The sequence below is a fragment of the Oryx dammah genome, unplaced genomic scaffold, assembly GCF_014754425.2.
Source record: "Oryx dammah isolate SB20612 unplaced genomic scaffold, SCBI_Odam_1.1 HiC_scaffold_15, whole genome shotgun sequence".
Classification (NCBI taxonomy): domain Eukaryota; kingdom Metazoa; phylum Chordata; class Mammalia; order Artiodactyla; family Bovidae; genus Oryx; species Oryx dammah.
In genome coordinates this window covers 17,243,211-17,269,432 of record NW_024070199.1, presented here as the reverse complement: position 1 = coordinate 17,269,432, position 26,222 = coordinate 17,243,211, and the positions used below count along the sequence as shown (strand labels likewise).

At 45.4% G+C, this 26,222-nt stretch overlaps 2 protein-coding genes and 1 long non-coding RNA gene across 3 annotated transcripts in view; 1 reads left to right on the top strand and 2 right to left on the bottom strand.

Moving 5' to 3' along the window:
* Positions 1–3,958, bottom strand: part of INTS4 (integrator complex subunit 4) — a 110,249-nt gene extending 106,291 nt beyond the window's left edge. Inside the window, exon 1 of the mRNA XM_040255626.1 lies at positions 3,737–3,958. Within this exon, the coding sequence (XP_040111560.1) occupies positions 3,737–3,790 (54 nt within the window). The 5' untranslated portion in view covers positions 3,791–3,958. The remainder of the gene's footprint in view (positions 1–3,736) is intronic.
* Positions 3,959–4,598: 640 nt separating this feature from the next.
* Positions 4,599–17,687, top strand: LOC120874276. Its single transcript, XR_005723624.1, has 2 exons — positions 4,599–4,815; positions 16,689–17,687. It is a non-coding gene; the product is annotated as an uncharacterized LOC120874276 (long non-coding RNA).
* A 34-nt stretch (positions 17,688–17,721) lies between these two features.
* Positions 17,722–23,953, bottom strand: KCTD14 (potassium channel tetramerization domain containing 14). The gene is made up of 2 exons (XM_040255621.1): positions 23,717–23,953; positions 17,722–18,783 (listed from the first exon to the last, which is right to left on the bottom strand). The coding sequence occupies exons 1-2, from the start codon at positions 23,783–23,785 to the stop codon at positions 18,121–18,123; spliced, it is 732 nt and encodes a 243-aa protein (XP_040111555.1). The 5' UTR covers positions 23,786–23,953; the 3' UTR covers positions 17,722–18,120.
* Positions 23,954–26,222: the final 2,269 nt, after the last annotated feature.

Here is a 26,222-nt window from a genome sequence, read left to right as displayed (position 1 = left end):
ACAGTGTAGGGGAAAAATGCATTGCCACACGCCTAGCAAACTGCAGCTACTTAATAAATGTTTACTAAATGACTGATGTGGAATTAGGAGTTCTCTCTGGGATCCAACTCTGCTGCTGTTTTCTAAGGATGTCATAATTCTCAGTTTCATCATCTGTAAAATAGGAATGATGACCTCCTGCAAGTCTTTCTCAATTAGGAATCCTCATCTGAACCACAGAACACACAAACTTAGCTGAGTAACTATCTTCTCGATTCTCTCAAGGATAGTACATAACTAGAACTATTTCAGACACATCTGTTACATATAAGGAGTGTCAAAAAGTTCATGTAAAAGGGAACCTTCACTCCAGGGCTTAAGTAAGGCCCTGGGGTAGATATAGAGAGGATCACAACATAAGATTAAAGTTGTAATCAATAATTTTCCTTAACACCTGATGCATCATAATGATACCTTGAAGAATCATCTCTTTATAAAATTACACCTCTACAGACTAGAGAGTCGGATTATTCTGGACTGGAACATGGCAAGGCATGATAAGACTAAGGGCTTTGAAATCAAAGGAATTTGAGTTAAATTATCACTTGGAAGCTACAGGTCTCCTCCTTCTATAAAAAGGAATACAATACTTACATCATAGGGATACCTGAGAAGTCCAAACTACAATGTCTTTATTGTACAAACACATCATATGCACCACATACGTATCAATTCTCTCTCATCTTCACGGCAGAGGAAAAATAATAGAAGCACTGGGATACTCTGTGGTAACCATTTACGAACAATGAAGCAAAGAAATGAGCTCTTAAAATCCTTACCCACTTCCATCCTATTCCACACAAATTCATTCTTCAGTGTTATCAGCAGTTAGGTCAAAAGACTGGGAAGATTTTTTTCCCTAAGGAGTACATAAGGAGAAAGACAAACCAGTATCTGCTATCATTCAACCATCAATATTTTAGTGCTCCAGGCCCTATGGTCTATCTAGGGAACACAGATGAACCAAGTGTTACCTCTGCCCTCAGGGAGCCCCAACTGGTAGGCAGAAACAAAACTAGTAATTACAGCAGCACCAAATGATAAGTACAAATAGATGAGTGCTACAGAAGTAGGGGAGGAGAGACTAAAGCAAAATCCAAGTCCACTGGGTGGAGAACAAAAAGAGAGGGAAGAATGACACCCACTCTACGTAAAAGAGCCAACAGATACAAAGGTTCAGAAAGGTCCAAACACATGGCATGCTGGAGGAGCGGTGAGTAGTCTTGGTAAGAGGTAACAACAGAATATAGTAAAGAAAGGAAGTGATGCTGCTCAACAAAGTGAATGTACTTAATGTGACTGAACTCCACACTTAAAAAATGGTTAAAATGATAAATTCTGTTCTGTTTATTTTGGCACAATTTGTTTTTCAAATGGGGGCAAAGGAATCCAGAGCCAGGAAATCCCAAAAAGCAAGACACGGAAGAGGGACCTTTGTAAAGCTTTCCTGAATCTTGACTCATTCTAAAAATTCAAGAAAAGGAATTTTACATAAAAAGGAGCAATAACAGTGACAAGGGAAGTATCAAAGTTATTTTCAGGAAAAAAAAAAAAATAAGAAGTCAACTAACTTCCCTACACACAATGGAAATATGCCACACACACACACACACAAGAAAGAAAAAGGCAGTGAAAGAATACTGTTAATCACAAAGGGCAAGTGGGTTTAGATAGTTTTCACAAAAAGTAGTTGTAAAAGAGTAAGGAAGACTTGGTTTGTCGATGCAATTACCTCTCTGTACTATAATCTCAGATATGGTGCTCCACATCTCCCTCTCACCTGAGTTCTGAAAGGACAGGGACCCTAATGTGTACTGGATTTTATAGCTCAGCACCTTTCACCATACCTAATATTGATACATAATAACCACTACTTTATTCAATAAACTCTTGTTGAAGGAATAAATGAAATACTTAAGGATCAGCATCCTGATGCATGGTCTAAATCTTGCTAGGCCACAAGTCTGTGGATGGAAACCTGCTATTGGCTGGCATTAACCGGGGGCTTTTCAGAAATGCAGATTATTGCCTTGCCTCCCCCAGCCAATTCACTTACTAAGTAGAATCTACATTTTAACAAGAGCCCAGGTGATTTGGATACACAAAGTCAGAGAAGCAGGACACAAGGTATGACTTGGGATCAACCTCTACTTTAGCGATCTCTCTGAGGAAATACATAGAGAATCACTGACTGCTGACACTCCTTGGAAGGAAAGTTATGACCAACCTAGTCAGCATATTCAAAAGCAGAGACATTACTTTGCCAACAAAGGTCCATCTAGTCAAGGTTATGGTTTTTCCAGTGGTCATGTATGGATGTGAGAGTTGGACTGTGAAGAAAGCTGAGCGCCGAAGAACTGATGCTTTTGAACTGTGGTGTTGGAGAAGACTCTTGAGAGTCCCTTGGACTGCAAGGAGATCCAACCAGTCCATTCTAAAGGAGATTGGTCCTGGGTGTTCTTTGGAAGGAATGATGCTAAAGCTGAAACTCCAGTACTTTGGCCACCTCATGGGAAGAACTGACTCATTGGAAAAGACTCTGATGCTGGGAGGGATTGGGGGCAGGAGGAGAAGGGGATGACAGAGGATGAGATGGCTGGATGGCATCACCAACTCGATGGACGTGAGTTTGAGTGAACTCTGGGAGTTGGTGATGGACACGGAGGCCTGGCATACTGCAATTGCTGGGGTCGCAAAGAGTCGGACATGACTGAGCAACTGAACTGACTAACTGACACGGTTTGGGCCCCTCAGTGCTGAAACAACTCCAAAGGAGGAAGGATGGTACTGCCCTTCTTTATAGGTAAGCTATAAAAGGTTGGTGGTGAGCTGTTCCACCAACGAAAACTTCAACCCCTATGAAGCCTGTGACCCTCGTCTGCTGTGACTGGGTCTTGAGGACTCCTATAGATTCCTCTTCCAAACCCTTAGAGCTCTGCATACAGCCAACTTGGCTTTGGGCACTTTTTTGGTAATGGGAGTTGGAAGGAAATTTGTCAATACCCCACCAGAAGTCTCAAAGTCCTCATTTGTAAAACGAGGATGCTAATGAACTGTGGTGTTTGGGGAAGCTTCTTGAAAGTCCCTTGGACAGCAAGGAGATTAAACCAGTCAAAGCTAAAGTAAATCAGTCCTGAATATTCACTGGAAGGACTAATGCTGAAGCTGAGACTCCAATACTTTGGCCACCTGATGTGAAGAACTGACTCAGTGGAAAAGACTCTGATGCTGGCAAAGATTGAAGGCGGGAGGAGAAGGAGACGACAGACGATGAGATGGTTGGATGGCATCACCCACTCGATGGACATGAGTTTGAGTGAACTCCGGGAGTTGGTGATGTACAGGGAGGCCTGGCGTGCTGCAGTCCATGGGGTCGCAAAGAGTCGGACACGACTGAGCTGCTGAACTGAAGGTAACATGAATAAAATAACAGATAAGATACTTTCGTAAATTGTAAGGTGCTGTTTGCTTCTTCTAATAGTTTTTTTTAGTATCAGACTGCACATGTTAATACTGACAACAGCAGCGGCCAATGAACACGCCCACTAAAGTGTAGTCAGAGAGGCAGCCTACCAAAGCACTGGCAGCACTGGCACCCTACCCAGCATCGTGGCGCCAGCTCTGGCAAAGTGTCTGCGGCGTGGATAACCTTCCCCTTTCCCAGACCAGTCCTGGGACCTTCCCTTCTAGAGCTTACCTGAACCACCTTAGTGAACTCCTCATAAACCCGCTTCTTCAGATGGGCCGCCATGGTTGTCCGCGCACCTTCTCAGCTTCCGTACCCGACGGGGCTGACGGGGGCAAAGGAATACGAAAAAACTTGCCCAGGAGGGAGGAACCAGCCGCTGTCCCACAAGGCAGTGGGCTTCCGGGAAAGAGAAGCCGCTTCCGGCTGCTCGACTGCCTTGTCGCTGTGCGTCCGGATTTAGCGACCTACGCCTGCTGCGCGGGAGGAACGGAAACCGGAGCCGGAGCGTAGCACAGGGGGCGGGGCTTCTGGCAGGAGGAGGCGGGTCGGAAAGGCTGGAGGAGCCAATGGGAGCTTTGGGGGGCTTTCTGTTGGGTTTGAGTGACGGAGGGAAACGGAGGGTCGGGGGAAGTGCTATAGTGTAAAGGGCGGAGGTGGAGCTATCTAGAGCTAGAGGTAAAACCTGGAGCTGTGTGAGGATTCTGACTCAGAAGATAACATAAAGAGGTCAAACTGACAGCTCCATCATCCATTGCTGTTCTCAGTATTTGCTGTCTGTCCCCTGTGCTCGCCTTTTGATCGAGCTCTTGGCTCAAAAACTGAGTTTGCCTTCTGGTTGGTGTCAAGCCGGGAAGTCTCAACTAACCAAAGTTCCAAAGAAGTAAGGACATATTACTTGCAGCAGGTAAGGAGAGCACAAGCAATCTTCCCCAAAGCAGTGTCTCCAAACAGCAAAACTGGGGACGCTTTAAGCTAAGTGTTAATCGCTTGGTGGTGTCCAGCTCTTTGAGACCCCATTGATCGTAGCCCACCAGGCCACTCCATCCATGGAATTCTCCAGGCAAGAATACTGAAGTGAATTGCTGTCCCCTTCTCCAGGGGATCTTCCTGACCCAGGGATCGAGCTCAGGTCTCCTGCACTGTAGGCAGATTCTGACCTACCACAGAAGCCTAAGGGTGCATGCATATTCATTCATGAAGGCGCTTGAGCGGAGGAGAATTCAGCATTGGATTGGGGAGAGGTCTACAGGGCCCAAGCTTTAGTTGATTGAAGTCAGGAGGGTTAACATCATCGCTCCATCTTCAAGGTGAGTGGGGAACATTAGTTCTTGCAGAACTCAAAGACATGTATCAGATTGTTACATATAACTTTTAAGGAAAAACTGGTTTTTGACTGCAAGGAACACGAAAACGTATTTCTTTTGTTCCTTCATTCCCTCACTTCTCTCAAGATAATTAATTAGAGACCTGTTCAAGGACAAGCATTGTGGTCAGGCTTAGATCAAACAATGGCTTAAGCCAAAAATGGCTTTTCTTACATCTTTTTCTAGGGAACCGCCCCCCCACCCTATCTGCTTACAAAGCTGTATGCCACCCCTCCAAACCTCTCCTGGCCTAGGGTACTTTTTCCTGCTCTCTCATTCCAGTTGTTGAAAAGCTACCTATCCTTTAAGGAATCAAGCCATCATCTGATAGCTAGGGGAGAGTGGAAAGAATTCTAAGGCCAAGGATCAAGCAACAAAGCTTCAGATCACACAACTCAGATGGGATTTGAACCCAGCCAAAACTCTGATTGGGACTTGAACCCATGAGGTGGGACTTGAACCCACTGTCCTTCAGTTAAAATTGCTCACCTCATATCAGAACCTGAAGCTCAGGTTCTTTATGTCTCAGCACAGGGAGATTTCAGCAAGAAGCAAAGTGATAGGTTAACAGTGGATTTACTTAGAGAAATACACATCCCATAAACAGAATGTGGTTTGTCTCAAAAGGCAAGTGCAGCCCTGGGAGGAACAGCCTCCACAGACAGAATGTGTGTCAACTCATAAGATGCGAGGCCCTGAAATATGAGGTGATTAGTTTTTTTATGGGCTGATTAACCTCATAGACTAATGAGTAGGAGGATTATTCCAACTATTTGGGGGAAGGGATGGAATTTCCAGGAACTGGGCCACCACCCACTTTCTGGCCTTTTATGGTTGGGCTCAGAACTGTCATGGTGCCTATAGGGGTGTCATTTAGCATATGCTAATGTACTACAGTGAACATATAATGAAGCTCCAGGTCTACTGGAAGGTGAATCTTCTGCCATCTTGGACCTACTTGGTTCTAACCAGTTTATGTCTTATCCTCAATGGTTATGTCATTCTTTTTATTTGTTTGTGTTTTGGCTGTGACATGTGGCTTGCAGCATCTCATCACTCTGACCAGAGACTGAACCCAGGCCACAGCAGTGAAAGCTTGGAATCCTAACCTCTGGGCCACCAAGGAACTCTTAGCTGTTGTCATTCTTTTAAATGTTGTGCCCTGCGACCTTCCCTCCTGCTTCACTATAGCTGGCACTTAATGAACAAGTAGTCTCAACTACAACTGCAGTAACACCTAACCCAACAAAGATGTAGTGACAGTGGCATGAAATAATGCAGAAATACTTTGGACTATAAAATGTAGTTCACATGCTGGTGTTAATAAATCCCAGGAAAAGGTTTACATCCTGCATTACACTTTAGCCATGTCAACTAAAAAGATGCACAACCTGAGAGCTGTGAGCTAAGTTTTATTTGGGGCAAAATGAGGACTACAGCCCAAGAGAAAAAGGCATGTGTGTTCAGTTGTGGCCAACACTTTGTGACCGCATGGACTGTGGCCAGCCAGGCTCCTCTGTCCATGGAATTTTCCAGGCAAGAATACTGGAATGGGTTGCCATTTTCTTCTCCAGGGAATCTTCCTGATCCAGGGATCAAACCCATGTCTCTTGCATCTCCTTCATTGGCAGGCAGATTCTTTACTAGCTGAGCCACCAGGGAAGCCAAGAGACAGCGTCTCAGATAGCTCTGAGAGACTGCTCCAAATAGGCAGTGGGGGGAAGGTCAATATATAAAATTTTAGTGAAGGGGGAACTCACTGCAATCAATCAAGTCACAAATCAAGTGACTAGTTTTTCTGCTAGTCACAAAGAGCTGATATCACCATGGAGGGATTTAGTGCTTTCTAGATGTGAAGAGATGCAAGGATTCAGTCAGTCAGTCAGTTCAGTCATTCAGTCGTGTCTCAATCTTTGCCACCCCATGAACTGCAGCACACTAGGCTTCCCTGTCCATCACCAACTTCTGTAGCTTATTCAAACTCATGTCCATCAAGTTGGTGATACCATCCAACCATCTCATCCCTGTCATCCCCTTCTCCTCCCACCTTCAATCTTTCCCAGCATCAGGGTCTTTTCCATTGAGTCAGTTCTTCACATCAGGTGGCCAGATTATTAGAGTTTCAGCTTCAGCATCAGTCCTTCCACATAAATATTCAGGACTGATTTCCTTTAGGATGGACTGGTTGGATCTCCTTGCAGTCCAAGGGACTCTCAAGGGTCTTCTCCAACACCACAATTCAAAAGCATCAATTCTTTGGCGCACAGCTTTCTTTATAGTCTAACTCCCACATCCATACATGACTACTGGAAAACCACAGCTTTGACTAGACGGACTTTTGTTGGCAAATAACGTCTCACCTTTTTAATATGCTGTCTAGGTTGGTCATAGTTTTTCTTCCAAGGAGCAAGCGTCTTTTAATTTCATGGTGGCAGTCACCATCTGCGGTGATTTTAGAGCCCAAGGAAATAAAGTCACTCACTGTTCCCACTGTTTCCCCATCTATTTCCCATGAGGTGATGGGACCAGATGCCATGATCTTAGTTTTCTGAATGTTGAGTTTTAAGCCAACTTTTTCACTCTCTTCTTTCACTTTCATCAAGAGGTTCTTTAGTTCTTCTTCACTTTCTACCATAAGTGTGGTGTCATCTACATATCTGAGGTTATTGATATTTCTCCTGGCAATCTTGATTCCAGCTTGTGCTTCTTCTATCCCAGCCTTTCTCATGATGTACTTTGCATGTAAGTTAAATAAGCACGGTGACAATATACAGCCTTGACATACTCCTTTCGCAATTTGGAACCAGTCTGTTGTTCCATGTCCAGTTCTAACTTGCTTCTTGACCTGCATACAGATTTCTCAGGAAGCAGGTCATGTGGTCTGGTATTCCCATCTCTTTAAGAATTTTCCAGTTTGTTGTGATCCACACAGTCAAAGGTTTTGGCATAGTCAATAAACCAGAAGTACTCACTTCTCTGGAACTCTCTTGCTTTTTCAATGATCCAACGGATGTTGGCAATTTGATCTCTGATTCCTCTGCCTTTTCTAAATCCAGCTTGATTGTCTGGAAGTTCACAATTCACGTACTGTTGAAGCCTGGCTTGGAGAATTTTGAGCATTACTTTACTCTTTACTAGCATGTGAGATAAGTGCAATTGTGCAGTAGTTTGAGCATTCTTGGGTTAAAGCATCTGCCTGCAATGCAGGAGACCTGGGTTTGATCCCTGGGTTGGGAAGATCCCCTGGGGAAGAAAATGGCAACCGACTCCAGTATTCTTGTCTAGAGAATCCCACGGACGGAGGAGCCTGGTGGGCTACAGTCCATGGGGTCTCAAAGAGTCAGACATGACTGAGCGACTTCACTTGAGCATTCTTTGGCTCAAGTGAAGGCAAATCCTCTATTTCTTTGCATTGATCTCTGAAGAAGGCTTTCTTATCTCTCCTTGCTATTCTTTGGAACTCTGCATTCAAATAGATATATCTTTCCTTTTCTCCTTTGTCTTTTGCTTCTCTTCTTTTCTCAGCTATTGATCACTGCCTCCTATACAATGTCACGAACCTCCATCCATAGTTCTTCAGACACTCTGTATATCAGATATAATCCCTTGAATCTATTTGTCACTTTCACTATATAATCATAAGGGGGTTGATTTAGTTCATACATGAATGGTCTATTGGTTTTCTCTACCTTCCTCAATTTAAGTCTGAATTTTGCAATAAGGAGTTCATCAGATGCAAGAATTGGGATCATGAAATCGGTTCCTGAACATACCCAGATATCTAAAGAGCTGTCCCACCAGTTTCACTGGAGCACAGAGTGCCTGACTCTCCACTCTAAACTCCCTTCAGGGAGTGTCAAAGGTCAGCAACTGCAGCAACACAGGCAGATGGCAAATGCCCTTGTTGTTGTTCAATCACTGACAAATGCTCTTGGCAAGTGCCAGTTTTTACTTGACAGATGTTTATGGTTTCATTCTTTGAAATGAATTAATGTAGGATGCTTATAAAAAGAAGACTATGGTAGGCAGAGAAGAGTCCAAAAGGCTGAAAAGATGATTTTTACCCTCAAGGTTCTACAGTCTAACTGGAAAGGGAGACACCCAAACTGATCAGTAGTGGGCAAAATGTGCTGGATAATAGAGCCAAACAGACCTAACTTCAGGATGCCTCAGGGAAGTTTTACAGAGGAAATGATTTTTAATCTGGCTTTAAAATAGTGAATTTTCCAGAAAGAAAGAAAGGCATCTCAGACTGAAGAGACTACCACAAATACAAATATGTCCAGTGAAATGAAAGGCACTTAGCAACCAGTGCCTTTAATTAATGTTAGTGGCTATTATTTTTTAAAATATTTGTTTATTTGGCTGTGCTGGGTCTTAGTTGTAGCATGAGGGACTTTCCATCTTTGTTGCAGCATGTGGGATTTTTTGTGTAGCATGCAGGATCTATTGGTCATAGGGCTTCCCTGATAACTCAGTTGGTAAAGAATCTGCTTGCAATGCAGGAGACCCCAGTTCAATTCCTGGGTTGGGCAAATCCACTGGAGAAGGGATAGGCTACCCACTCCAGTATTCTTGGGCTTCTCTTGTGGCTCCACCTGCAATATGGGAAGCCTGGGTTCAGTCCCTGGGTTGGGAAGATCTCCTGGAGAAGGGAGAGGCTACCCACTCCAGTGTTCTGGCCTGGAGAATTCCATGGACTGTGTAGTCCATGGGGTCGCAAAGAGGCAGACATGACTGAGTAACTTTCACTTTTTACTGATCATGGCATGGGATCTCTTAGTTGTGGCATGTGGGATCTAGTTCCTTGATCAGGGATCAAACCCTAGTCCTCTGCTTTGCCTAAGCATGGAGTCTTAGCCACTGGACTACCAGGGAAGTACCAGCTATTATTATTATTGTTACTATATTTGATCAAAAATAAGCTGCCAGCAATTGTAAAACACTAACAAAAAATGCTGAAATTAAAAACAGTGGTTTCATATTGCTTAGATTTAGGTATACTTACTGAAAATAGCTGACTTAAACTTCTTTAGACAAAGATTTGTATCCTATGTCATCCTGCTGTGTTTTTAAAGATACCATAAATGACAATTGAAAACAACACTCACACAATTCAGTTGAAGTGATGACAACGTGTATTGATATGACCCAGTCTTGCTGCTGCTGCTGTTGTTTAGTTGCTTAGTTGTGTCTTTGCAGCCCCACGGACTGTAGCTCACCAGCCTTCTCTGTCCATGGGATTTCCTAGGCAAGAATGCTGGAGTGGGTTAACATTTTCTTCTCCGGAGGATCTTCTTGACCCAGGAATCGAACCACATCTCCTCCACTTGGAGGTGGGTTCTTTACCACTGAGCCCCCATGACCCAGTCTACACGTGAACAACTGGCCAACAGCAATCTTAAGATATGTCCCAATTTCAGAGACAGGAAATGCACATTTATGCATCATTGATACAAAGGATTGTCATTGCTATTATTAGATACAAGCCTGCAGGAAGGAGTTTGGTGCATTTAGAAAAACAAAGGGAATTCAGTTCATATTGAGAGTAAACTGCAGAAAGGAAACAGAAAGGAATGATGGAAATAAAGTTGAGAAGCCAAGGCCAGACTGGTATAGAAAACAAGAATATTCTGCTTTCATTTTGAAATGAAAAACTGTATTGAACTGATGACATTTTTCTTTGACCTTCATTACCGTACATGAAAATACCATGAGGCACCCAAGTTAATCCCTTGGGCTTCAAATAAGGTCTTCCTTGCCCCTGTTGTATAACGTCAACCCAATTTCCCTTGGAAATTGGAGTTGATCACTCAGACTAGTATAGTAATCCTTTCTCTGCCTGTTGGCTCAGCAAGAAGAGCCCAAATTGACCAGGGCAGTGTCATTATATATTTGAATGTAATGGAACAGTGACTCTGTTCTTTAGTGAAAGTACTTCTCCTTTGGGGACTAAGTACTCCAGATCCCCTGAACATAAGAATTCATAAATGAGTTATTACATGTAAAAGTGACAAGAACCACTCCGACCTCTCAGTTCTGGAATCATGTATTCTAACAGTGGAAGAAACAGTACATATTTTAGTTGTTGACATGAGGCATACACCACAAACCTGTAAGACAGCTTCCCAACTCATAATGTGTTGTCTCTCAGCTCCCACAATTAAGCCTGCAAAAGCTTGTTACACCTTTTTCTTTTTTTAAATCATAGCTACATCTGAATAATGGGATACCTGGCAAGACCAAGAAGTTTCTTTGCTATGTTTTTTTTTTTCATTATAAAATAAGCTTCCTAGTCAGAAGCAATGTGTGAAATACCATGAAAATGAATAAGGTATCAATGAATGGTAAGATGGCAGCTACATTACAATTAGATGTTAATTAGTCAGGGTTTTCTAGGAAAACAGAACCAACAGGATTATAGAGATAGTAAAATATTCAAATAAACAGTATACCATAGACTTGAGAGGCTTATAAACAACAGAAATTTATTGCTCACAGTTCTGGAGGCTGAGAAGTCTAAGATGAAGGTGCTCTCAGATTCAGCGTCTGGTGAGAGCTCAATTCCTGTTCATAGACAGCTGTCTTCTCTCCATGTCCTCATGGTTAAAGATGTAAAGGGGCTCTCTGGGATCTGTTTTATAAGGGATCTGTTTTTATAAGCCCATTCATGAGGGCTCCATCCTCATGATCTTATCACTTTCCAAAGGCCTGACCTCCTAATACCTTCTCATAGAGGGTTAGGATTTTAACATACGAATTTGGACATGAGAGAGGGAGTCTATGGCAGCAGAAAACTCAAATCTGAATGTGGGATATGTATCTATTCCTATGTGGATAAATCACCACTCCTTCCTTCCTGGAAAGGATCCAGCATAGGTAGAATAATTTTTTTTAATGGCCTCAATTCTTCCCCTCTCTGTATTTAAATCCCTTTGAAGCTGCTTCCATTAAGAGATGGAATCTATATCCCCACCCTTTGAATTCTGCTGGCCTTGTGCCTGGCCAGTAAAGTATAGCGGAAGTATTAATAACAGTGTGCTAGTTTTGAACCTAGGCCTCAAGTTCCACCCACACACCAGTTTTTAATGTCTTTTGCTTGGTTTTGGAACCCTACCATTGCCATAAGAATAAGTCCAACCTAGTCTGCTGGACGGAGAAGGCAATGGCACCCCACTCCAGTACTCTTGCCTGGAAAATCCCATGGATGGAGAAGCCTGGTGGGCTACAGTCCATGGGGTCGCTAAGAGTCAGACATGACTGAGCCACTTCACTTTCACCTTTCACTTTCATGCATTGGAGAAGGAAATGGCAACCCACTCCAGTGTTCTTGCCTGGAGAATCCCAGGGACGGGGAGCCTGGTGGGCTGCCAACTATGGGGTCACACAGAGTCGGACACGACTGAAGTGACTTAGCAGCAGCAGCAGCAGCAGCAGCAGTCTGCTGGAGAGTGAAGGACCACATGGAACAAAGCCAACTTCACCCAGCTGAGGCTATTTAAGATCAGCCCCACCCTAGCTGAGCCACCATCTGACTACAGATGCATGAGACCAAATAAAACCAGAAGAACTGCCTAATCTATAGGCTATGAGAAGGAATTAATGGTTATAGTCTTAAGGTATTAAGTTTGGGGGTCTGTCATATGGTTAGAGAGTCCCTATGCTGCTAAATTGCATAGAACCAGCTGGTAAGGAGACAAGCCCAAATGGATTTAGGCAGCTTATTATTCACAGTGTAGCAGACAGCATGAACTTCACGTTTGTTTTGGTTCCCCATGACATTTAAACACCCATAAGGGTGATGCAGGTCAATGCCGTGCACAGTACATCTGCAACACAGATGAAGGACACTGAGTTTAGGAAACCCTCAATCTTAAAAGAGGGAATGCTAGCAAACCTGCCCTTTGAAGGGGACAGTATCTTTTTTTCCCCCAACTTCCTTTTATTATACTGGTCAGGAACAAATCTGCCTTCTAATCTGATGTGAGACATTTTTTTTTTTTTAATTTGCTGTGCTGGGTCTTAGTTACAGCATGCAGGATCTTCATTGCTGCATGGAGGATCTTTTAATTTTAATCGTGGCATGGGAGGATCATAGTTCCGTGACCAGGGATCAAACTCAGGCCCTCTGCATTGGGAGCACAGCATTTTAGCCACTGGACCACCAGGAAAGCCCCTGGGAGGCATTTTTTTTATCACCATGAAATGTCTCCAGGATTGGAGGGTGATACTAGCTTTGTTGGGCTTCCCTGGTGGCTCAGCCTGCAATGCAGGAGATCCAGGTTTGACTCCTGACTCAGGAAGATCCCCTGGAGAAGGAAATGGCAACTCACTCCAGTATTCTTGCCTGGGAAATTCCATGGACAGAAGAGCCTGGTGGGCTACAGTCCATGGGGTCGCAAAAGAGTTGGACACAACTTAGCAACTAAACAAGAACAACAACAATGATGAAGTAAACCTGCACCCTAACCCTAAGCAGCTTTGCAAACATCCTCAAACAAAGTTATTCGTGCCATTTGCTTAGTGATGCCAGCATTTCTCCCAACAGTTTGTTACAGTTCAGTACAGCTAACTGATGTGCAGGACTATCAACCTACCACCAAGTATCTAGTCCCCCTGTGGGAATAATACCGTATCAGGGACTCAGCGTTGGTCTCTGCTGTTGGACATTCATCACTGACTACATCAGCTTTGTTGAGAAGAAGTCTAAACCATAGAGCCCATGCACCCTTGCCACTGACTGGCATGCAGAGGTTGGATCATTATGTTCGTTCATCGTTTAAAAAGCCTCTTCTACAATGGGTGCCCTCTGGTGGGCATTCATAGGAAACACAAGTGTTTTCACCATTCCAAGACATTCATCCTTATACCCAGGTCTTCTTGTCTCGTCTTCTGCTGTCATATTTTCCAAGTCTTTGACCAACCAGAAAGGGGCCTGAGCACGCAGTACCTAGAGATGAGCCTTCCAGGACACTAAGCATAGCAGAAAAGGGAAAAGGGGAAGACAAGGAAAATAAGCAGAAGAAAAAAAAAAAAAAAAAGAAGTGCTCCAAGAAAACAGTGAGACCTGAAAACCTGACACGGTGCTATGAACTAGGATGTCTTCATGAAGGCACTCTCAGAGCTTTTACTGTGTTTTTCCTTTGGATTATAATGACAGTTATATTTGGAATGAGTTTTAAGTTTTTCTCCTCTGACTGTAATTTTCTTTAGTTAATGCCAGCAGATCTGAAAAGTCTCATGTTGTTATTTAGTCTCTAAGTCGTGTCTGACTCCTTTCCAACCCCATGGACCATAGCCCGCCAGGCTCCCCTGTCCATGGGATTTCCTAGGCGAGAATACTGGAGTGGGTTGTCATTGCCTTCTCCAGGGGATCTTCCTGACACTGGGATCAAACCTATGTCTCCTGCGTTGGCAGGCAGATTTTTAACCACTGAGCCACCAGGGAAGCCCAAATAGTCTCATCTAAGTGTTAAGTGTTAGTCGCTCAGTCATGCCCGACTCTTTGTGACCCCACGGACTGAAGCCCACCAGGCTCTTCTGTCCATGGTATTCTCCAGGCAAGGATACATATACTCCTACAAACGAACAGAGGTGGGTTTTTTCTTTTTTATTGAAGTATACTTGATTTACAATATTATATTGGTTTCAGGTGTACAGCATAGTGATTCAATGCTTTTATAGATTATACCCCATTTGAGGAATTACAAAATAATGACATTTCCCTGTGTCATACAATATATCTGCTACTTATTTTATATATAGTAGACTGTATGTCTTAATCCCATACCCCTATGTTGCCTTTTCCCTTTCCTCTCCCCACTCTTAACCACTAGCTTGTTCTTTGTATCTGTGAGTCTGTTTCTGTTTTGTTATATATATATTTGTTTGTGTTAGTTTCTAGCTTCAAGATACAAGTGTTAGAATATTTGTCTTGGTCTGTCTGATTTCAATAAGCATAACACCCTCTAGGTCCATCTAGATTGTTGCAAATGGCAGAATGTCATTCTTTTTTATGGCTAAGTAGTATTCCATTGTGTGTGTGTGTGTGTGTGTGTGTGTGTGTGTGTGTGTGTGTGTGTAGACACACAGACATCTTTTGTATCTATTCATCTATTGAACACTTAGGTTGCTTCCATATCTTGGTTATTGTAAACAATGTTGCTATGAATATTGGCGTGTACACATTTTGTTTTCTTCAGATTATTATACCCTGGAATAGAACTGATGGGTCATACGATAGTTCTATTTTTAGTTTTTAAAGGAACTTCCATAACATTCTCCATAGGAGTTGCACCAATTTATATTCGCACCAACAGTGTGTGAGGATTCCCTTTTCTCCACATCTTTGCCAACATTTGTTATTTGTGGTCTTTTTGATGACAGCCATTCTGACAGATCTCAGGTGATATCTAATTGTGGATTTAAAAAAATAATTTTACGTAACTATTTGACTGTGCTGGGTCTTTGTGGCTGCACAGGCTTTTCTCTAGCTGTGGCGAGCGCTGGTTACTCTCTAGTCGTGGTGCACAGGTGTCTCATTGCAGCAGCTTCTCTTGTTGTGGAGCACAGGCTCTAGAGTGTTTGGGCTTCAGGAGTTGCAGCGCATGGGCTTAGCTGACCCTCGACTTCTGGGATCTTCCTGGACCAGGCATCAAATCCGTATCTCCTGCGTTGGCAAGTGGATTCTTTACCACTGAGCCACCAGGGACCCCCTCATTGCAGTTTTGATTTACATTTCTCTAGTAATTACTGATGCTGAGTATCTTTTCATGTGCTTGTTGGCCATCTGTTCATTTTCTTTGGAAAAATGTCTATTCGGGTCCTTTGCCCATTTTTTAATTGGGGTTTCAAAGTCCCTGATGCTGGGAAAGATTGAGGAAAGAAGGAAAAGAGGGCATCAGAGGATGAGATGGCTGAATGGCATCACCAATGCAATAGACATGAATTTGGGCAAACTTTGGGAGATGGTGAGGGACAGGGAGGCCTGGTGTGTTGCAGTTCATGGGGTTGCAAAGAGTTGGACATGACTGAGCACACACACACACACTCAGAAGCGTGGCAGGAATAGGGAGGAAAGAAACAAGTAGAAAACAAATACAATCTACTAGTGAAAAGTCTCTAGTGACAGGGTGACTAAGACACTTTTAAGAATAGATATGCCTAATATTAAATTTGAAGTTATTTGCGTTTCTGTGTGGTAAACTCCCTTCCCTTTATTTGCCTGTTATGTGAGCAAATAGCTGGTGCAAGTGTTATCTGTAAAAATTAAGGAAAAGACTTGAGTGTTAACTCTGGGTAAGCATTGTGTAGAACAGCACAACAGGTTAAGAAATCTAGTTGATCCCAATGCTGAATGAATCTAGCAGGAGCAGAGAACCAGAACTGACCATAAGAAGACAGGCCCTCTTGGAATGTGCAGAGGTCTTGGGGAGGACATTGGTCTTTCCATAATTCATAAAAGTGAGATTTTAAGCAATCCTAGTTAGATCTTATGGAGCAGAGTGTTTTTCTGGAATCAAATCTCAGAAGCATAATTACTGATCAAAGGGTATGAATGTTTTTCTGGCTCCTTATGAATAATGTTGAATTAATTCATGACATTAAGTTCAAATAGACATTTAGCATTTTTCTACTTTAAACTGTCAGCCATATCAAATACAAAAAAAAGAAAAATACAGAGTAAGCTTTGAGAATAAAAAATATATACAAGCAGATGCAGTTACTGAATTAAAATGCTCACTGAAAATAACTTTGTTCTGAGAAATTTTATGTTTAAATTTGAAATTTCCTGATTCAGTGTTAATTCCTTACAGCTTGGCAGTTAAACTTGACCTTCAGTCCCAGGGAACCCAGGATAGCTGGTAGTCAAACTAGGTAGGGAATGGACACCAGACTTGAACTTGGAGAAGGATGAAGGTTTCCTCCTTAAAGTTACCTAATGCCTTTGGTTAAGAAGTAGAACCTGAGAGAGTCTCTTGTTTAAGTGGCTTAGTGAGGATGTGTTCTCAAGTGAAGCGGAGTGAGGAAAGCAGAGTAAAGTCGAAGAAGACCACTAAACAGGAATGTGGTGTCCAGCAAAGGCTGACTTCAGCCTGATCCCACAAGGAGCTCTAAAATAGGAACCATATCAGACCTGTTCCTCCTTGAGGTGAGGGATCCGTCTTCTGAACCTCCACACAAGTGAGATGGCAATTCTTTCCTAGAGCAGGTCTCAAAATTAGGGTGCATCATAATTACCTGGAGGACTTGTTAAAAAAGACTGCTGGGCAGACTTCCAGAGTTTCTGATTCCGTAGGTCTGAAGTAGGGACTAGTGAGTCTGTATTTCTAACAAGTTCCCAGGTATTGGGGATGCTGCTGGTCTAGGAACCACACTTTGAGAACTGCTGCTCTACAGAAGAGAACACTTACGAGGTTTCAGCAGCCAACACTCACAGCACCCAGGATAGATCTGAGCAGCACTGACTCCAAGCACTAACATGCTATCTTCCTCATGAAGGCAGACACCAGGGCTAGGAGACTGGACCACAAGCTGAGGCTGGCTGGATTACATTTTTAGGTCTTACTGTCTAGATTCATAACATCCTATTAATTTTCTGCTGTCATCCTGCATCTCCAGCCAAAGCACTGTGGAAACATTCCAACTCGTCTCCACATTGCTGTTAGACTTCAGGGGAGGGTCTGGCAGGTACATGAGACTTTAAAGAGGAAACAGCTGCACCTCAGTAGGCAAGTATAGTGGAGTCAGTTGCAGTGGATGGAAAGAACCCCAAGAGGGAAACAAATATTTGGTGGCAAAACTCAACTCGACCACCATGGAAAATTTTGATGTCTATTTGGTTTTTTGTTTAAATTTTATTTGTTTGCTTTTAGCTGCACTGTGTCTTCGTTGTGCACCGGCTTTCTCTGGTTGTGGCAAGCTGGGGGGTGGGCTACTCCCCAGCTTTCGTGGGCAGACTTCTCATTGTGCTGGTTTCTTTGGTTGCTGAGCAGACCTCCAGAGTGGCAGGCTCAGTAGTTCTGGCCCACAGGCTTACTTGCCTTGCAGCATGTGGAATATTCCCGGACCAGGGGTCAAACCCATGTCCCTTGCATTGGGCAGGTGGATTCTTAACCACTGGACCCCTAGGGAACTCCTGTCTGTTGTGTTTTGTTTTGTTTTTTTAAAGAAAGATGGCTCTTTAAGGCAACTTTAAATTTCATACTTCCTACCACAGCCCATACCATAGAGCCCAGCCCCTAGGGATCACCACCAGCTGAAGCTGAACGTATAGAAGTAGTCAGAGACCTTGGCTGGTAACGGACTGTTGTGTGAATAGCATACCTGGTACCCTCGGGCCTTAATGTCCATGTTCAGGCAGTCCAGGAGGTCGCTGATATCCAGGGCTGCCTTCCAAGGCCCGAATTTGACCACTGACCTTTTGTTCGCCTCCAGGAAGCGCAGGGCGTCTGCGCAGTTTGCATCCTCCTTTTCGTTCCGTACCAGGCACACCAGGACTCGGGAGCAGCGCGCCGCCACGGCCTCGGCCCGCGCCAGGCGCACCATGAGCTCCAGGTTCTCGCTGTAGCCTGGCACCTGCAGCAAAAACTGCTTCCGCGCCACCTGCTCACCGAAGATCTGTGGCGTGTCCTCCAGGTGTTTGATCAGGGGCTTGATCTCGTAGTGCTGAGCCTCACGGTACACCTCCGGGATGTGCTGGGTGGGCAGCTGCCCACTGCGCAGATATTCCAGGATGGGTCCAAAGTAGGTGCCGCAGCGATCGATGAAGAAGCGTCCCTCAGCATCCAGGCAGGCCTTGGCGGGGCTGGAGAACATATCTGCCAACTTTGAGCCTGGGAATTTCCTCAGGGTGCCCAAGGTGGTGGTATAGAACTCACCCCCCACGTTCAGCTCCACGACCGGAGATTCCTGGGGGGCACAAGAGGCAGAGTGACTAATAGCGCCACCTCCAGGGAGCTCATGATTCATTTTCATCCAAAGAATAATACCCTACAGAATTTAGGGGAGCCAATTGGCTTCAGATTACTGGAATGTCCATCCTACGGAAGGGGGTTCTATTCATGCTACAGAGAGTAGGCATTTTAAGGAAGGCAAATATTTTGGTTTGAAATAAGAATACCGAATTCAAGCATTTGAATTTTCTCCTTTAGGTCGCATAATATTAGAGGAGGAAGCTGCTGTGGAAGCAAGTTGCAGGGACAATACTGCTAAAGTGTGTGGCCTGTGGCAAGACTTTTCCCCTCCTTAGGCCTCAGATTCTTTATTCATAAAATAAGGATTTGAGGCTTTTGTAAAGACAGGAGTTCCTGACAGGAATGCTTAGATATAAGATATAATTTTTTTTAAGGCATTGGGGAAAGGGAGAAATGGATTTTCGACCTTTTAGAAAGGTTAAAGAAACTGTACATAAATTCAATCCAGGAATCATTTCTTTGGTACTTACTGTGTGTCCGCATCCTGTGCTGGGAATGGTGATAAAAATTCTTATTTCATATAGATCAGAAGTTCTGGCTGCAGTTGGCATGACATTAACAAACAATTTGTTTGATGGGTACTTTTTCAAAATAAGGGCCCATGGGATTAAATAACAGGAATATCCTTGGTGGTGACAAGGTCAGTAAAACCAAATACAGCAGGTGTAAAACTGCCTCATAAATGGTAACGTATGGTGCAAACATAAATTAGATTTAGCTGTTCATCAGAATTTTTAGAGGCCTCTTCTCTTGGGCTGAGCACTAAGAATGTGGGTAAGACCCACACGGTATCTGCCTGGAGATGCCCACAGGCCAACACAGACAGGGACTTGAAAAGAGACTGAGGGTCAGGCTTCATTTGGGGGATACTAAGTGCTGCCCCACAGACCTAACAAAAATACCCGAATACTCCATTAGTGATTATTACACATGAGGTGATACATCAGTTATTATCCTTACAAACCAGCTTCCTGAACACCTTTCATCATTTAAAATCCATTCAATAAAGCATGTTTGCACCTACTTTGTGTCAGGCAGCTGGAACAATGAGGAACAAGCAGACCTCCCCTCACGGTCTACTAACTGTGTAAAGTTAACTAACTCCACCTTCACAGCAATCCTATGAAGAACATAGTAAACCCCCATTTTCCAGATGAAGAAACTAAGGCTTAAGGAGGTGAGGTTTAAGTTGCTCAAGATCAACCAGGCATTAAGTGATAATGTCACAGGATTTGAACTCAAATCTGATTTACCCCGAAGCTTAGTCACTACAGAAGTTAATTTTCAACCTTTGAACACCTCCACTCTTCATTTCCTAGTCATCCAGCAAAATGTAGGAAGGACCTATTCCATCCAAGCCTTCTCTTAAGCAGGTGAACATGACAGTTCTTGCCCTTGAGGAGCTCACAGAGGAGAGAAGGAAACAGATGGTTTCGATGTGTAGGTGCTGAGGGGGAAGACCCAGGTAAAAGGGATTGGCTCTTTCTGTGGACGAGTGCTGGAGGTTGTCAGAGAAGGTCTCCTAGGGGATGCGATGGCTGTTGGTGTGGAAAAGATCTACAGTGTTGGAGGGAAAGCTGAATTTCCAAACTGGAGACTTGACTACAGGTCATTGCAGGGCCAGGGGTATAGGAATGTCCTTCAGTCTGATTTAGGTGTGACTTCCTTTTCAACTTGTCTGTGGGCTCTACCTCTAAGATTAAAGTACCAGAATTAAGAGAGCTCAAGGCAGCCAGATTTGGGGGGAAGAACCAAGTTGCCATAGCAACAGCTCCTACCAAGGGACAGTTATGCTAGCTGGAATGGAGAAGGGAGAAAAGAGGATGCATTCTGACAGCAGCCAAACAATTCAGCCTTGAGAAAAATAAGCCCAGGACCTGTGACTCTCTCCTTTTCCCATGAACCGCCAGGCTCTTTGGCAAGGGTGTTTGGTTAACCCAAAGGTGGTTCTGTAAAGCAGGAAGTTAAATGAGAAGTTGCAGACTCTAACCCCTGAGTGGATTGATGATGGATTCTCCTCACTCCTCTACCACTGAAAGCTCACAGGTGCTCTTAACATCCCCACATTACAGGTAAGGAAAGCTCAGAAAGAAGGATCACCCAGTCAGGAAGTGAGAAAGTCACTGTGCTGTGTTATAAGTTGCTTCAGTCTTGTCTGACTCTTTGCGACCCCAGTGACTGTAGTCCATCAGGCTCCTCGGTCCATGGGATTCTCCAAGCAAGAATACTGGAGTGGGTTGCCATGCCCCTCCTCCAGGGGCTCTTCCTGATCCAGAGGAAAGACTGTCTCTTATGTCTCCTACATTAGCAGGTGGGTTTTTTATCACTAGCGCCACCTGGGAATTGGTGGCTGGGATCAAATCCGTGTCAGTCTGACTGCAGGACAGTATGAGTGCTCTACTCCCACCTTCCCAACACCCAGTCCCACTGCTGCCAAATTATTAGCTATGATCCTGGGGCATCTCACTTCCTTCTCCGGGCTTGAGTGTGTTAGTCGCTCAGTCATGTCTGACTCTTCGTGACTCCGTGGATTGGGGCCCACCAGGCTCCTCCATCCATGGGATTTTCCAGGCAAGAATACTGGTGTAGGTTGCCATTCCCTTCTGCAGGGGATCTTCCTGACCCAGGGATCGAACCTGGGTCTCCTGCATAGCAGGTAGACTCTTTTTACTGTCTGAGCTACTCTGAGCTTAAGCTTAGTCATCTATGACATAGGGAGGCAAAATGGATGAAGAGAACTCTGAGTCTCTTCAGCTCTGAAAATTTAATGAATCCAATCACTTCAAATGTTGTTTCTGAAGCTCATTTCCAGATACTAAACAAAATAGCCCCCTGCCCTGATATCTTCACCCCCATTTCTTTAACACCCAAGACCTGGGCCCTGTTCCCAAGCTTCTTAATTCTGTCCCTTTTCCCTCCTTGTTTTCTAAAAACGCCAAACCTCTTTGGGAATCCCAAACCTCCTACGTCATCCATGAATACTGCTGTATTTGTTTCTAGCAGATAAAGACTTCTTTCCCATCCATCTTCTAGACTACCAGCCCTTCCTCACAGCCCCTCCTCCCCACCTGTTCTACCCAGTCACCCTGCTGAAGCATTCCTCGATGGGCAAGCCTGACCTGTGTGCACGGGCTGGGGACATGCGGGTATCAGACTAGTGCTGGTACACAGGGATGAATCAGACAGGCCCAACTCTAACCCCACCAAACATTCATACATTTCCTTACGTCACTCTTAGTCTAGTCAGAGGAGGGACATCTCCAGTCATATGTCACCAGGCCCCAGGATCTCTCCCCACACCACAACTTGGACATTTTCCTACCGCATCCTGTCTTAGTCATCTGAGCCAGAAACCTAGACTGTAATCTTGCACTCTGCTCATGTGCTCAACCTCCCCACACACAGGTAATGAGGCACGAAATCCTGGGGATTCTAAATGCCTAAATCCTGCCAGATCCACGGCTCCTGGCTCCCTGGAATGTCCTCACCCAATCCTATCTCAACTCTGAAACCAGAGCAGCTTCTCGGAAGTGCAAATCTGATCTAGTCACTACCTGCATTAACCACTTCAGTGATCCCACATATCTTTAAAGGTAAATTCCAGGCTCCTTAACGAGGTTTACAAGGCCCTTTGTAACCCTTGACGATCAACTACCAGAGCCACGTACTGGTCTCCCTTCCCGAGCCAACCAGAGCACGCTGGGCCCCACGGTCCACAGGACGGCACTCACCACCCACGGTCCCGTCACTCAGCCCACTCAGCCTTCAAGTTAATTGCTCTGGTAATTTTCTGGATGGGTTGTCTTCTTGTGATTTTAGAGGCCCATGTACTTCCCTCGTCATGGTAGTTATCTCTCTCTCTTGTAATTTTGTTCCTTCATCTGAATCCCCCACTTCCTAGAAGGCTCCTAAGGGAGAACTGTTCCCAGATTCATCTTCGTCTTACCGGTACATACTGCAGGGCTCAGCACAGGTGTCTGCTCAATGTGTCTGTTGAATTGAACCGCACTTACCCTCAGCACTGACTCATAGGAGCGCCCTGCGGTTCTAATAAAGGCCAGTCTTGCTCTACTTAGCATCAGGCGCTGTCCAGGCTTCCTCCCTCTTCTGGTAATCAATTCAGACATTTACTGGGCATGCTGGGTGGCCACGCCTCTGACCAGGTGACTTTGTCAACAGCCAACAACAATAAGGCTGTCATCACCTGACTGGAAAATGCCACCGTCGCCCAGGGCTTGCTCTGCTTTCCCTTCCTACAAGCCTTGGAGATGGCACCTAGCCCGGGAGAGGTGAGAATGCTCTGACACTAGAGTGCACTGGGCTTTTCCTTGATACTCCCCTTTGGTCCACACTCCCCCCTCCACCCCCGCAAATCCTGGGAGGAAACAGGCAAGCAGGAAGACTCAGGAGCCAGCCAGAGAGCAGGGGTTCAGGTTGCAGAAGGGGTGCGGTGGGGGGGGTGGTGGTGACGATACTCGGGCCCGCCCCCAGTGGGGGCTTCTCCCACCAGCAGGAGGGGTGGGGCAGGGAAGGAGGAGGGGCAAGCCAGAGGGGCTTCGAGAAGAGACACAAAGCAGACTGGGAGGAGACCACACAAAGGCCGCCAAGCCGGAAAGAGGGCAACCAGGAGCGGCTGGACTGAGCCGGAACCGGCGCCGAGACCCGGGCGCTGCAGGAGAGATCGAGGCGGCAGGAACAGCCCAGGTGGAGAGCCCCCAGCCGCAGGCCGAGAGGGGCGCGCCCGAAGCAAAGGAACCCAGACCTGCGGGGATGGAAGGGTTGGAGGGCTCTGGAAGGAGTGAGGAAAGGGAGGGCGGCGGGCCCGGAACCGGGCGGGTTTGCACGCCCTCTGCGGGCTTCGCACTCACCGTCCGCCGGCCCGGGGCGGACGCGGCCCGGCCACTCGGCCGGGAGTCGGGCGCCGAGGTCAGGCTCATCTCCCCCGGCTCCACGGGCGCTGGCCCGTGCGGGGTACTTGTGGCCGGCCGAAGTGCACCTGGCTCCCGCCCGGGGGTGGGGGAATCCTACCCAGGGTGTGGTGAGAGCCCTGATTGGGCTGCAGTTGGCCGTGACACCCTAGGCTGGTCACTGCCCCTCTCGTGTCTGGGTTGCTGGACAGCCAAGTGGGGAAGGGATAGGGAACTGACGTTGACGCCCTGGACACTGTCCACTCACTACAGTCATGGGGGTGAAGGATGAGAAACACCCATGTTACAGGTAAGAAAAGTGAGTCTCCAGGGGAGAGTGGATTATATAGTCACCTCAGATCAGCTGCTGAACGTGCGGCACATGCTAGGTACCTGCTGTGTGTGTTATTTTGCTGGTAAAATATAATCCTGGTGATCCTGAATTATTAATATATTATTATTAAAGAATTTGCCTGCCGATGCAGAGAAACTGGGTTCAATCCCTGGGCCCCCCTGGTCTGGGAAGATTCCACATGAGGCAAAAGATTTATTTAGTGTGCTCTAGAGCTTGTGATGGAGAAGGCAATGGCAACCCACTCCAGTACTCTTGCCTTGAAAATCCCATGGACAGAGGAGCCTGGTAGGCTGCAGTCCATGGGGTCGCTAAGAGTCGGGCACGACTGAGCGACTTCACTTTCACTTTTCACTTTCATGCATTGGAGAAGGAAATGGCAACCCACTCCAGTGTTCTTGCCTGGAGAATCCCAGGGACGGGGGAGCCTGGTGGGCTGCCGTCTATGGGGTCGAACAGAGCCGGACACGACTGAAGCGACTCAGCAGCAGCAGCAGCAGCAGCAGAGCTTGTGAGCTGCAGCTGCTGGAGCACACGGGCACTAGAAGTCCTCCGTCCCAGCTAGAGAATAGCCACCCCGCCCAGCAACTAGAGAAAGACCCTGCACAGCCACCAAGACCTGGTGCAGCCAAAACTAAATAAATAAAACTTAAAAATAACTATTAAAATAATCCTGATGAAGTGGGGAATAACTCTTCTTTAGTATAGGCCTGCATAGTGACCTTCCAAAGAGGACAGTATGGAAAGAGAGGGGAATAGAAGAGTAAATGCACAGTGGGGAAAATGACAGAGACAGCTTCGCCAGGTGGTTATCCAGGTGATCAAGGTCAATAGCAGGAGTCAGAAATTATGATGATAATGTATATCCTTGATAGAGTGTGATGAAAATGGCACTTTTTCTCGGTGACCCTCTTCCCCAAAACCCACGCATCCATGCATGTTAAGTCACTTCAGTTGTGCAGCCTGCCGGGCTCCTCTGTCCATGGGGTTCTCCAGGCAAGAATACTGGAGTGAGTGGACATGTCATCTGCCAGGGGATCTCCTCGATCCAGTGATCAGACCGGGTGTCCCTTGTGTCTCCTGCATTGGCAGACAGATTCTTTACCACTGCACCACTTGGGAAGCCTCTCATGATTTATTAAGCTATTAAAAATAAACATCAGAGCAGTATATACTATGGGAATTCAGTAAAGACATAAACATAAACCTCATGTAAATTTATATCTATTTGTGTGAACTTATGGGCTTCCCTGATGGCTCAGTGGGTAAAGAATCTGCCTACAATGCAGGAGACACAGGAGATGTGGGTTCAGTCCCTGCATCAGGAAGATCCCCTGGAGGAGGGCATGGCAACCCCACTCCAGTATTCTTGCCTGAAAAATCCCATGGATAGAGGAACCTGGCAGGCTACAGTCCAAAGGGTCGCAAAGAGTCAGACATGGCTGAGCACAAGCACACACATGTGAACACATACTTAGAAAAGTGTAGAAGGATGCACAGTGAATGTTACCGTTGATTATTCCATACGAGTGGGATAGAAATAGAGAAGGGAAATTATTGATTAAGAAATGTTTTTCTTGGGCCTCCCTGGGGGCTTTCAGTGCTAAAGAATCCACCTGCTAGCGTGGGAGACGCAGGTTTGATCCCTGATGTGGGAAGATTCCACATGCCACAGAGCAGCTAAGCTGTGTGCCACAACTACTGAGCTGTGCTCTAGAGCCCAGAAGCCACAACTTCTGAAGCCCTCATGTCCGAGAGCCTGTGCTTCACAACAAGAGAAGTTACTGCGATGTGTTGTGTACACCACGACTAGAGAGTAGCTCCTGCTTGCTGCAACGAGAGGAAAGCCCACACGGCAACGATGGGCTCAATCCAAACAAGCAAATAAATCTGTAAAAAAGAAATGTGTTTCTTAATACATATTTATATTATGTGACTAGTTGCAGTGAACATGAAAAAGTATGAAAGAGCAAAACAAAAGAAAACACAATAACAAAGGACAAGCACAAGGCAGCCCAAGAGGAAGTCAGCTTTCCAGTTTGAGGGATCTGGAAAGGCTTCATGGAAGAGGTGGCCCGTAAGCTGTGTCTTGAAGCAGGGAGAGCTTTGTTGAGA